Below are 14,038 nucleotides of genomic sequence, written 5' to 3'. Positions count from 1 at the left end.
AAGTTTATGGGGCATTAATTATATGTCAGTTACTATTCTAAGTGTTTTGTATATAATACACATTTCATTTAATCTTTGTAACAACCCTATGAGGGTAGATACTAAATATCCCTGTTTTACAGTTGAAGAAGCTCAGGCTCAGAAACGTGAAGTCATCTGTGTAAGGTGATCCAGTCAGTAAAGTCAGGACCAGAAGATGAACTTAGGCAGTCTGACTTCAGCCTCACTCCCGTAGAACCTAAGGGTACAGAACCTGCTATTCTTGGAAAGGAAGTAGAGATCTAGGGAGATAGTGGTCTTAATACACAGCCTGAAGGGAAGAGGAACCCCAGGAAATGAAGTAGTGGCAATTTTACCAAGCAGAGCAGAATTGAGCTTCATCACATGGGCCAGTGACACTCGGAGAGACACCTTGGAACAGATATGTTGCCTTAACTCTTGCAGGCTTTTTCAGTTCCCTATGTAGACTCCATTGCCTCTATACTTCATGGCCTTCAACCTTTTGTTTGTTTGTTTTCTGGATCTGTAGATTTTTGCTCTTGTTAGTGTGCTCTACCTAGCAGTTTTCCACGTAGCTGATTGGCTACTTTTACTGTGATGTGAGCTGGTGAACCATTTAACACTTTGTTAGAGGTAAGCGTGAGTGGGTCTGAATAAGGTTTCCAGAGAGTCACCTTTCAGTAAAGCACATGAGCTTTGCAGCTTGGATTGAGGACATCCCTGTATATCTGAGTTGCAGCATTTATTGATTGAGTCCAGGTGCCAAACGCAGTTCTGGCTAAGTTATAAAGGGCAGGGTGTTGCTCTACTTACTTTACCTCCTGGTGTTTAGGACAGGGAGGATTGAATAATAGTGTCTTATGCCTTTAGGAGACTGCTGTGCCATCATCTTAGCAATCAAAGAATTTTGTCTCCTTTCCTGTATCTTTCTTGTCAGACTGTTGCACATGGAATTTTTTTTTTCATAATTAAATATTATAAATGATGTAACAAGTAGGGTGAACACTTCAAAAATAATTTTGAGTTATTTTGAGTAAGTTTCATTTTTGGCCCTTTAAACCATTTTCTATTTTTATCAGGTCAATTAAGTTATCACTGGAAATGATTTGCAAAGAAACAATATATTTCTACAGCAGGATTATTTTTTATGTACATGGAAAAGTTTGTGGTATAAATATTGTATGTTGTAACTGGGCCATTTGCATATTGTAAGCCCTGTTCATTGTTTCTTAATTTATTAAATTTCTTGGTCCTTCATGCTCCCACTTCAGGCTTATGATCAGCATTTAAATATGATACTGGGAGATGTGGAAGAAACTGTGACTACTATAGAAATTGATGAAGAAACATATGAAGAGATATATAAAGTAAGTCATGCAATTCTGTTCATAGCTTTTAAAATGTCAATTATTCTTAACATCCAACAGCTTAACACTTACTTATGGAAAGCCTGTCATGTTTGACACTTAGTCATGGCTCATTAGAGTGTAGCAATTACAAGCAAAGTCTTTGGGGTCAAACGGACCTGGTTTCCAGTACTGGCTTGGCCACTTCCTACCTGGGGTATGTTGGACAAGGGAATTAACTTTGCACACTCAGTCTCCATTGGTAAGCAGGAATACTACCACTTACCCCATAGGGTTGCCAAGATTCAATGAGATATGACACTGTAAGATGCCTTTGTGTGCTAATATGTAGCAGTAATACTGGAAAATGTTCTTTTGTTTGATGTGGAGTTGATGTATCAATACTTAATAGAAACTAAAACTGAGAAATTTAAAAAATACTCGTTAAAAATAATCTATTCTGTTAATGTAAGTAACATTTTTATGAACAATAACTATATTTTCTAAAACAATAGTGAGATGTGTCTTCATTTTACATTTTTGCAAATGTCTTTGTTGTGTGGCTTAATTAATGACATCTAGCTTCTCACATCTTTTTTCTGCATTTAATCTGTTGTGATATATTACAGTTGAAGAAAATCTGACCTCACACAGATAGGTAGTTGGTAAAAGAAGGGGTATTTTTGTGGGTACTTGCATTTGAGGCTCCATTCAAACTCAACAGGTAGTGGTTTCTTAAAGGTTAGTTGCAGTGAGGAATCTGAAACCCTATCAATGAACTTTTCATACTCTTATTATATGCAAATTCATTGGTCTACCTTGCACTTTGTTTTTCTTTTTTTGAAGATTTTATTGGGGAGTTGGGGGAGGGGAACAGACAAGTTGCTGTCCTTTTGTTCTTCAGTCTAGTTGTGGACGACGTCGCTTCACTGGCCCATGTTGGACTTATCATTGCGCTCTTCCCGGGTGAGGCAGTCGCTCGCTGGCTGTTGGACGGTCGCTCACGGTGGCTCACGAAAGCATACGCCAGCTGCTGGCCAGCCCCAGGGACCTCCTCTATAAAATGCCAATGCCTGCGCTTGCCTCCCAGGATTATAATAGGATGCACTGAATTTGGTGCATACAAAGCTGGTGGCATGTGGTGACCAGTGGCCGTTATGAATATGGATAAATCTGTCTCCATCAGTTTCTTTTCTGAGCTTCAATATTTTTTCCAGCATTCTTATTGAAAAATTTTCTACGTTGGATGTTACCTCAAGCTCCATACATCTAAAACTAAACTGGCGTTCTTCACCTTCAAAAACTCCATTTCTGTTCATGATTTTGTCAGTTATTTAGACCATAAATCTCAGAATGTTTTGAACTTTTCCCTTTCACTCACACTGATCAGTAACTAATTCAGTTGATTCTTTCTTCATGTTGATTTATGTGCCATTGCTTTTCTTTCCCACTGCCATGACCCTAGCTCAGGCACTTTTCTTCATGTCCTCCTCCATTCTAGCTCATGCATAACTGACTGCCAGAGTAATTGTCCTCAAACATTGCTTTCATTTGTCACGGTCATGCTTAGAGACTTTTAAGGCTTTCTATGGCCTATAGAGCAAAGCACAAGTTCAGGCTAAGTTAAGACCATCCATAGTGTGGTTGTAAGTTTCTAGTCTCCTCTCTGACAACTCCCCTAGCCACTGTCTGCAGAGCGTGCCCTCTACAGTCCTGCTTCTGTGTCTTCCCATAACATTTCACCTAGCTGGAATGTTCTCTCTTGTCTCTTTCCTGCAAAGCCTGTTTCAAGAACCAGCTCAGCCCTACCTCTCCTGTGACACTTTCTCTGACCACCTTGACCTTCTTTCCTCGTTTGGTTGGAACTTCTGGCACTCGGAGCCGACATTGATCTTATTCACTTTTTTGTTTGTATATTCCTTTTCATATTATGAATTACTGGATGGCAGAGACCAGGACATGATTCATTCTGTTCCCCACAGGGCCTTGTTAGCTACAGGCAGTAAGTATATGCTCAGGTTGTTAGAGGAGTATGGGGTAGGGGAAGGAGTAGAGATAACGGAAGTATAGTCTGTTAGAGAGGCAAGGTGCATACTATTAGTTAAGTTTTTAAGTTAACTGGGAAGTGGAAATAGCATGAATAGATGAAAAATAATAGTATTCTAAATTCATTTTAATGTAGTTTCAACTTCTGGTATATAACTTGCTAACCAGTTTTATTAGGCTGTTAATATTTTGCCTTTTTATTGATTTTTTTTTTTTGAGGATGTTAGTAGATCTTTTTTCCAAGATTTGACAGTGTTGTGGTTTGTAACAGCCCGTTAGCCTCTCTGTATCTGCTTCCCTGACTGAAAACATTAGAAGATTGACAGTGAGCCCTTAGATTCCATTCAAATGTAAAAATATCTAGTTCTGAGTTCTGTACTAAATAATTAGGGGAAAACACACACACTAATTTAATTTGGAGGTAATACTTTGTCACAGAACAAAAAAGAAATAAAGGTAGAAAGTATTTACTTATACAGGAAGAGAACTGGGGGTGGGGGGTGATATTAATAATATGTGTTGAGTAACTACTGTATGACAAAGACTTGCATGCATTATCACATTTAATCTCCCAGTAACATTGAGGTCAGTGGTATCCCCATTTTCTAGCTGAGGAAATCAAATTCAGCTAGGAAGATATGGTAGGGATTTCAAACCTGGGCCTAACTGGCTTCAAAGCCTGCAGGGTTCTTTTCTCTGTATCAGGGCCTGGGGCTCAGAGTAATTGATGATGAAATTGGTGAACAGTGAAATCTTGAAGCTAGCAGGATAGCACTAAGTTCTTCTGGATAGGTCAGCTGAACTAACATGAGTAGACTGAGTATAAGACATTGTCACATAAAAATTTCTAGGATCTGGCACGTCATGCTTAGTTCCTACCACTGTGGGCTTTAAAATCTGATTTGAAAAGTGCCTAGTACACAGAAAAGTTTCAGGTACCTTGAAGGTGAGTAATTAGGCAAGATATCTTAGAGTATATACTAGATATGAGAGCGTTCTACCCTAAGGTAAACATACTTTAATAGTAGACAGATGGAAATGGCAGAGTTTGGAGAACTAACTCTGCTAAATGCCTGCTGTGTGTCAAGCACTGTGCTATCCATTTTATATACATCATATTTAATTCTAACAGCCCAGTGAAATAGGCCTGGGTTAAAGCTATTTGCATTGCTATCTCTACGAAAGTGTATAGTATGCAGCATTTCCCAAACTTATATAACTGTAGGACTTTTTATCTTAAGAATACGTATTTCTATGTAACAAATGGCCCCAAAACTTAGTAGTTTAAAAGCACACATTTATTAGCTCACAGTTTCTGTGGGTCAGGTACCAGGCACAACTTAGCTGGATTCTCTATTTCAGGGCCTCTCATCAGGCTACACAAGGGCTGGGGCCTCATCTCAAGGCTCACCTGGGGCAGGGCCCGCTTGCAAGCTCACTTTCATGGTTGTTGGCAGGATTCTGTTCCATGAGGACTGTTGGACTGAAAACCTCAGTTCTTTGCCACAGGGACCGCTAACCACCTGGAAACTTGCTTTATCAAACCCAGCAAGAGTTGTCTAGCAAGATGGAAGTCACTATTTTATCATAATAGTGACATCGTCAGCATTGCCTTTGCAATATTCCATTGGTTAGAAGCAAGGCACAAGCGTCACACACACTCAAAGGGAGGGGATTACACAAGGGTGTGACCACCAGGAGATCACTGGGGGCAATCACAGAAGCTGCTCACCTTGGAAAATGCTGCCATGTTCATTTCTGTTCTTTGGATCTCCGGAAAACTATAATTGAGTTAATGGAAAATTATTATGCATGAAGTGGATTCATATGAAGGGAAGGGAAGGAACTTTTTACTTCAGAAATATGATGACTGAGTAGGCTAGTTTGAGTGAAATATTGTATTTCAGTTGTTTTGATGAGCACAGACTCCTTCACTAAACTTAACTGTCCTAAAACTAGATGCGCCTTTTGCAACTTGAAGGAAACTGGAAGGAAGTACTCCTTCATAATAGCAGACAGCAGACGTATGATATTTGTTTCTCTCAGAGTGATTCTTAAATTGTGTTCTTTGAATCAGGAGTATTAGCATTACCTTTGAGTTTGTTAGAAATGCAAATTAATGGGCCGCCTCCTGACCTACTGAATGAGGTTAACAGCAACACCTTCTAACATGGCTTTTCCAATGTCTTCCTCCAGAGCCTATAGGTTTGGGAGGGGCTTGGGCTACTTTGCAGGCATAGCTGACACTTTTACCTAATGTTTTGCCAATGTGTGTGAAGGTTTCAGACATTCCACATCTGTTTCCTTACTGCCTAAGGCTTGACCTCTAGGCTAATGCCCAAAGATATACGCATTTCATATGTGGGAGTGCGGTAGCACATAGAAGCAACATGTAATGAAATGGCTCGGCACAATAGAGTTTTATTTCTTGCTCACATAACAGTCAGAGTGGGCTTTTACGCCAGCACAATAACTTTCTTTCAGGTGTTCAGTCAGGGACCCGGGCTTCCTCTATCTTGGAGCTCTGCCATCCCTCAGGTTCACCATTACCTGAGTATCCAGTGGTAGGGGGAAGACCACAGAGGGACATTCATGGGAGTTCTATGGGTCAGTCACTTCTATTTACTTCCCACTGGTTAAAACCCAATCTCATGGTCATATCTGGTCATATCTGGTTGCAAGGGAGCATGGGAAATGTAGTCTAGCTGTGTCCCAGAAAGAGGAGAATGGATTTTGATGAATAGCTCATTTCTGCCCTAGTTGTTGATATCCAATAAAAGTAAACAGTTAATAGATTGGTTCCTTGTGCTGCAAAGGTAAGTGATCACGTTTTTTAATCAGTTTATGTTATGATGAATCTATGTTTGTTTGTTTTTTTTCAGATTTTTCGTGCAAAAAATAATAAACAATATTACTACATATTTATATAAATGTATTGTTTTTTTCTTTCCTCTTCCAGTCAACAAAACGGAATATTCCGATGCTCTTTGTCCGGGGAGATGGTGTTGTACTAGTTGCCCCTCCATTGAGAGTTGGCTGAAACAAAGAATTTATCCTGTATGGAAAATAGGAGACTTTGTATGATTGCCTCTTTAAATGTAGAAGATATTAAAAAAACCTGCGTGAATTTTGATACTAAGAAATGACCAAGGATTCTTCCACTCCTGAAACGAGTTGATTTGCAGATAACTTACAAATTCGTAAGCTAAATGGCATTTTTATTTTTCTCTAACCCTCCAATAAATGTGATCACCAAGATGCAACACTTTTTTTTAGGAGTTGATTTGCTCCATTGTTTTTTCAAACAATTCTGATTTTTTACAATTTAAATTAAATTTGGTTTTCTTTTTTGATTTTTTTTAAAAAAACGCAGTCTCTTGTCTTGTGAATTCTTTAAAGTAAGCACATATCTTCCATTCACTTTATTTGTACACGTGTAGTGCATCAGCTGTTGAGTACTGAGACCTAGGTTGTCGATAGCTTCTTTCCCTCAAGTGTTCTGTGGAGGCAGTTGTTTAAACCAGGTTGCAGGACCGAGAGATTCGTGCTTATCGAATAAGGTATATACTCGTAGAGGATGCCATAGGAGCAACTAAAAGAGCACCCAAATCAACATTTGTTTTGTTTTTGTTTTTAGCTGAGCCATCCTGCTACCTGTTGGCAGCTCAGTGGCTGCTCAGCTTGGGCTGGACTCGAACCGCTGTTGCTCAGAGCTCAAACTCTTGAGCGAGCTCTTAACCAACTGAGCCACTCGGCCAGCCAAAGAGCACCCAAATCAGAAGTGGGGTAAGGCTAGGTGGAGGTGATGTCATTGTAAACACTAACAATGCAGTATGAGAGGAAGCACGATTTCTGTTACTTCTGTCTGGCCTGATTTATTTCTGAGGTTAGGCTTCAGTGGTTATATACCTGTGTGGTTCAGCTTGGTCTTATCCACTAATGCTGCACATATTTTATGACTCGAAGAAACGATTTTTCCATTCTTGGATCACAAGCTATGAATGATGAGAGAGGTCTAAAACAATATATCTCAGTGGCATAATAAAACAAAGTGGCTAAAAGCAAAGCTATTTTTATTTCTAGCTTCAGCCAGTCAGCATTTAATGCTTGAAAGATAAGGCATACGTATGTTGTAATCTCTAAAATTTGATTAAGATGGCCTAGAACCTGACATAGTCCATTAAGTAGGTTATACCGCCTTTTTTTTTTTAGAAATTTTATTGGGCAACAGTGTGTTTTTCCAGGGCCCATGAGCTCTAAGTCAAGTAGTTGTGGAGGGCGCAGCTCTTTGGCCCATGTGGGGATTGAGCCCGCAACCTTGGTATTACGAGCTTGCGCTCTAACCACCTGAGCTAACGGACCGCCCTGACTCCAAGTCAAGTGGTTGTTTCAGTCTGGTCGTGGAGGGCGCAGCTCCGTGACCCATGTGGGAATCGAACTGGCAAACTTGGTGTTATGAGCCTGTGCTCTAACCACCTGAGCTAACCAGCCATGTACCGTTTTGAAATGCAGAAAATTCGACTTGTGGATGACTTGGCTGTAAATATGCTGAATGCGTTTGTTAATCCACTAGCAAGCACAATATGCTAACATGCACAATATTTTAAGCCATGTGCAAGAAAGATGCTTTTGGTTGACATTGTATAGAAAGGTTTCATTTTCATTATTGTACCTGTCCCTACAAGTTAATGGAAAAGGGAAAAACAGATGTGGGTGAGCTCATGGAGATTTTGCCTAACCTGAGCAGACGAGAGAACCTCCCTTCATTTCTACTGTCCCCACACTCTGTCCTTAGGCTTTGTTAGTGTCAGGAGGTGACCTGTTTACAGCAACCTGTTCATTACTGAAAAAATGAGACGTGGTTCTGGTGGTAGCAAGTGACCAATCCTTTGTATCACCTTTTCTGAGTAGGACTCTTGCCTCCAGGATGATGATGATACACAATAATAATTACCATCGTTGGTTGAACAAAGCACACCAGGCCAAAAGCATTTTGTATACATTTTCCTATTTATTCCTTACAACTCTCTCCTGCAGAATGCTACAAGAAACTGCCTGTGGTCACACAACTAGGACTTGGCAGTAGGAATGTGAATCCTCCCTGTGAGTGCATGGCGTGGGTGTGCTGTGGAGACCCTGGCTTGGGTAGTAAGTTGGCTCCTGATGCCCACCACAGCCATGGCCTGACTGACCACCTGGCCCTGTTGCTTTGCCACACCCTCCTGTTCTCTCCAGCATTGCATTTATTTTTAGTGGCTACTGATAGCCATGCTTAATTCTTAAACATTTGTTTTGCTCCATTGGTCACCTGTTCCTTTTTCTCCTAGAATTGAAAGGTTACACTAGAACTTTTGGCTGTGAGGACTTATTTACACAAGCTTCTAAAAATGATAAACCTTAAAATCTGACAGTCTTCATGTGCACATAAAACTCAGCTGCAACATACCAACATCCGCTTACCTCATGGCTGCTGTGATACAGATAGAGGGGCAAAGAAAGATTAACTGCAGGATAACCACCTGCATGTTACCAGACGGAGAGGAGGCAGTGTGGGTTTTGTGAGTCTTTGGAGCTCAGGCTGCCTGCCTGGAGGATTGGAGCTGGGACTTAGTCCACAAGAGGGCAGGTCAAGCAGTGTCCTGGCAAGGCTTCCTCCAGGTCTGCGGGGGTGCTGCTCAAGGGTTAAGCAGAGGGCCCCTGAATCCATGCTTTAAACTGAGGCTGCACAGCACTGAACTCTGGCCAGCTGGATAGCACGTGGTCATTGGAGCTGGTGTTTCTGCAACAGGGTGTCACATAACTCGAGGAGCCTTCTGACAGTCTTTCCTTTGGAAGCTTCTCAAGCAGATGCCATACCTGGATCTCTGTCTTGGTTTCCTGAAAGAGATTGTTATGAATTGTTATTGCCTCCCACAAAGAAAGATGGACAGACAAAATGTAGGACCACACATTCATCTTTGAGATGGAACGTGCCCAAGTTGAAACCCAAGTAACTTGAGCATCCGTTAGACTAAAATCATTAGCTACAAATAGACAATTTTCACACATTTCAAATAGTGATTTTTGAAGGTCTGCCCAAACTAGAAGTACCATTTTTCTGACACTAAGGCAGAAACTGGCACAGCCTTTTATATATACTATATTGCCTACAGTGCTTTCAGACTGCAGTTAGAAGGGGAGCAATGTTCCATTGTGTGAGCGATGCTCACCTGCTTTGGACCGAGAAAGTAACTGAAAATTCTAGGAGTCATCCTGGCAGGATCAAGAGGCTTGATTGATGTTTCTGTCACTCAGCTTTGCTGAACTATGTGACTTTCATTCTTGGACAAGCCCTGTACCTGGTAGCAGATCCAAGCTTACAACCTACCTGCCTGCCAACTGCAGCGGTCTCATTCTCCTTGGTTCCTGTGCCAGTTCATGGCTAGTCATTATGGCCATGAGAATGTAGAGCTCTGATTGGCCAGGTCTGAGCCACATGCCCAACCTGGAACTAAAAGCAAGATTATTCCCACTTGATCCATATGGTTTGAGTGTGGAGAGGGGTAGTTCTCTAAAGGGAACCAGAGGAAAGGGTGGATGGAAGCTGGAGACAAAGAATGCCTATTATGTAAGGATACCTTGTAGTCTCTGCTAACTTGTAGAAAAATAAATCCTTTTGGTCCTTATTATTAATAAGTTTCTTGGAACATAACTCAGATACTGACTTGAAGCCGTTGCTCTGGAATTTATTAGGAGGCCCTGGAGCACCCTGAGGGGGAAGCAGTGTGGATGAAGCTAAGATTTGTTTGGTGACTGGGCCTGATGGTAGCTGGAGTCCTCTTAGGGGGTCTAGGTGGGGGACCTGCAACACAGGAGGGTGTTTGAGAGTAGGTATTGGGGTCCTTGGTGTTCTGAGGAGGGCAGAATACTTGCGTGATGTGAGTGAATAACACAGCTCCATGAGACAAGTTGGTGTTTATGAGCAGGGACAGTATTCACAGCCCATGACATGGGCCTGGCCAAGAGTTTGTCCTCGGTAAATGCTGACTGACTGAGTAATTAATGACAACACTATGGATGGAAGGGGCAAAGGGTACTTTATCCCCCCAGCTTTATTGAGGTGTAATTGAAAAAATTGTAAGATATTTAAAGTGCATTGTGGTGATTTGATATACATTGTGAAAGGACTCCCACCATCTCATCAATATATCCATCAACTCACATATTTATTTTATTTTTTGTTTATTTTTTTTGTGAGAACATTTAAGTTCTCAGCAAATTTCAATGATGTAATACAGTTTTGTCAACTATAGTCACCATGTTTTACATTAAATCCTCACACCTATTCATCTTATACCTGAAAGTTTGTACAATTTTACCAATCTCTCTCCATTTCCCCACCCCCCATTTGTACTCTTAAGAGTTTGACTTTTTTTTAAAAAATCGAGATTCCACATATAAGTGATACCATACAATATTTGTCTCTGTCTGACTTATTTCACTTAGCATAACGCCTCCAAGATCTATCCATGTTTTTGCAAATGGCAAGATTTCCATTTTTCTCATGGCTGAATAATACTCCATTGTATTTATATACCACAACTTCTTTATCCATTCTGGGCAAATGGTACTGTCAAAGGTGAACTTTGCACATTATTTTCCAGATACTTATGATGCCCTCCCACAACTGGACAATGTTTCCCACTTTTTTGCCCTTCTAGCTGTCTTGTCCCCAATTACCATTTACCTGATAATAGCAGTATATGCCAACTAGTTATCAATTTACATGGAAAATTAACACCAAGAAATGAGGAAGCCAAGGCCAAATGTTTTAAATTCCTTTTAGAGTCATTGCTCAATTTTAATACCTGGAGCATGTAGATTCTTATTTTCTTGGCTATTTCTAGAAGCTTCCTGGACGTGGAAGCAACATGCCCCACTGCAGTTTCTGATATTGATTACTCCAGAGGAATTTTTTCTTGGCGCTCATCCCACCCACCTACAGTCTATGGGGATTTGGGCTCTGGGTGTTGACATGACCCCCAGATTTGCCCTTGGTGGGTTGGAAAACTGACCATAGATTCTGGAAGTATGGTGGAGTCAAATAAACTTAGCTTCAAATCCCAGCTGTGCTACATACCACCTGGGCAAATTACGTATGTGCTAAGATTAGCTGTAAGGATTGGGAAACTTAATGTAAGAAGCCCAGGACAATGCCTGGAATATTATTGACACATCATGGACACCAGGTTCAGAAGTCAGAAGTGGAGGCAGTATTGGGAGGCCAGTTCAGTTTGCTAAGGACACGAATTCATCTTATTCCAACTATCCACACTCTTTCTCCCAGATAAGTTTTCAGGAGGATCATGAATGAAATAATTTCAGTCAATTAAAAATTGTTATCAAATGTCTACTAAGTGTAGGCTCTGTCAATAGAGGACTGAACAAAACAGTACATGGTGCTAAGTGCTGTAAAGGACATGGAGGGTAAGTTAATGGGGCATGACAGCAGCAAGGGAGAGGACACAACATCAGGGGCTCAGTGGAAGTTTATCTAAAGAGGTAACATTTGAGCAGACTCCTAAACAGAAGTCGGGATCCAGCCCTGTGGGGACTTGGCAAAACAGCATTAGTCCAGGCAACTGGAACCCAGGCAACTGGAACCCGTGCAGAGGCTCTGAGATAACAGTTTTGCCTGGTCAGGGGTCAGCAAGGAGGCCAGTGGGCTGGAGGAGAGTAAGCCAAGGGAGGGAAATGGTAGATGAGGTTAGAGAGAGGCCAGATCATAGAGACTTCAGAGGTCCAGGCGTAGTTCAGCACCTTCCTTATACAGATGGGGAGGAAAAGGCCAAGAGAATGAAAGAGACTTGCCCAAGGCCACAAGCGAGTTCAAGCTAATCTAGTTCCCCAATCAAGCAAGTGCAAGTTGCCAGCAGGCCTGCTCACACTATAGTTCCCAGAGCTATGTGATGTGTATTTGTGCGGTTGCACAGTCCCATCTGATCACCTGTTAACATTTCCTTCCCTTTGCAAAGGGAGGGGTATTCCTTCTGAACATTAGCTGCCATTTGGATCATATACAGGCTGGTACTCCATGTTCATTGGGGGAAAATGACTGTATTCTCTTCCCCTCAGTTGGCTCTCATGGAGGGAGTACAGGGTTGGAAATCAAACACCCAAGACCCAGCTCTCACCCCATGTTTGGTGAATGTTGGTAAGCCTCTCACCCTTTCTGGGGCTCAGGAAGGAAATGTAGGGAGGAGTTTTACCCTTAAGGGATTTGTGCTGCTGGGAATCCATGCATCTGAGGCCACCTAAATTTGTACGTCCTAATTGTCAACACCAGGTGGTGCTGTGCTCTTTGCTTTTCAGCTTCAACTTTTCTTGATTTGCAGTCTACACATGTTAGTGTTGGCCTGCAAAAGTCTGGGTCATTTATTTCCTCAAATCCAAACAGTTTGTGAAACTCCAACCCAACAATATCTATTGCTGCCAGGAGGAAAGAAGGAAAGAAAACATAATGTGTTGTTTAGGCTCCAGGGAGCAAGTTATAAGGTAAAGTACCCTTCTAATTGTGCCCACATCCTGTTGAACTAAAATGAGATTGTTGACAAGGCCACATTCCAGACAAGATGGCTTTCGTCAGCACTCTGTCCTGTGCATGCAGTTGACTGCTGGTCGGATAAAGCTTTTGTCAGTTTGAGGCCAGATTCCACCATTCTGTGGAGCAGGTCATTTTTCACGCTTGTGGACTCAGGGTCTTCATCTGTGTCCTTTCGACTTAAACATTATGTGTTGCTGGGAAAGGTCTGGGATCATTCTGTTATTGGTTAAAAGAGCCTAAGTTTGGTGTTCTTGAAAAGCTCTTGGTTATACCATGTGAAAGCCAACAATTGTGTGCGCTGGGTAAAGAATACAGATTTGGAGTCAAGAAGCCTCACATTTGTATCCCAGCATGACTGCTTACTATTGAGTTGTCGGAAAAGTAATGACCCATTTGTGCAACGAAAAACATAGAAAAAATACATCATGACTTTTCCGACAACCCAATAGTTGAATAACAAACTCAGCTTCCTTGATCCTCAGTTTCTTCCTCCATAAAATGAGGATAGAGGTAGTGCCTATCTCATGAAGAAGGGCTGAGGGTTAAGTGACGTCCTAAAGGACTAGCTCAGGGCCTGGAGTGCAGGAGAAGCTCAGTACACCTTTGTTGCCCTTAATTAAACCAGCAGCTTCGCATAATGTGCTTCCTGTCTACTCCAAACTGCCTTTCAGGCCTCTGTAGTTAGTCCATAGTACAAAAGACCACTCATAAATATTTATCTGTCTTTTTAACAACCATCAGAGCTCTTCTTTATGAGTTCATAATTTCTGCCAAGTCTACTACAATGTTAAAAAAAATAATCTCATTGATCTCTTCTTGCACTGTTTTTCCTTTATGACTTTTCCAAACAGACGACTGCTAGAAACTGGGTTGGATATAAGCTAATCATGATGAGCATTTAGAAATCAGATGAGGGAGCCAGGGGGGGTTTTCCTTTGCAGAGTCTCGACCCCCCCCCTCCTCCTTGGTTCTTGGCAATGTTTTTCTCAGTTCAGCTTTAGGGTACAAGAGAAATAAGTGGAAGCTCAGTGAACAAGGTCACCCAACAACATCACGAGATGAT

The 14,038-nt window shown here is 41.4% G+C and overlaps 1 protein-coding gene across 1 annotated transcript in view; it reads left to right on the top strand.

The window, feature by feature from the left end:
* The window catches only part of LSM3 (LSM3 homolog, U6 small nuclear RNA and mRNA degradation associated), a 10,438-nt gene extending 3,771 nt beyond the window's left edge, over nucleotides 1–6,667 (top strand). The window contains exons 3-4 of the mRNA XM_019646030.1: nucleotides 1,272–1,367; nucleotides 6,352–6,667. Coding sequence (XP_019501575.1) covers nucleotides 1,272–1,367; nucleotides 6,352–6,432 — 177 coding nt within the window. The 3' untranslated portion in view covers nucleotides 6,433–6,667. The remainder of the gene's footprint in view (nucleotides 1–1,271; nucleotides 1,368–6,351) is intronic.
* Nucleotides 6,668–14,038: the final 7,371 nt, after the last annotated feature.

The sequence above is a fragment of the Hipposideros armiger genome, unplaced genomic scaffold (genome assembly GCF_001890085.2).
Source record: "Hipposideros armiger isolate ML-2016 unplaced genomic scaffold, ASM189008v1 scaffold_96, whole genome shotgun sequence".
NCBI lineage: Eukaryota > Metazoa > Chordata > Mammalia > Chiroptera > Hipposideridae > Hipposideros > Hipposideros armiger.
The sequence above is the reverse complement of the archived record's forward strand: the minus strand, read 5'-3'. Positions and strand labels throughout refer to the sequence as shown.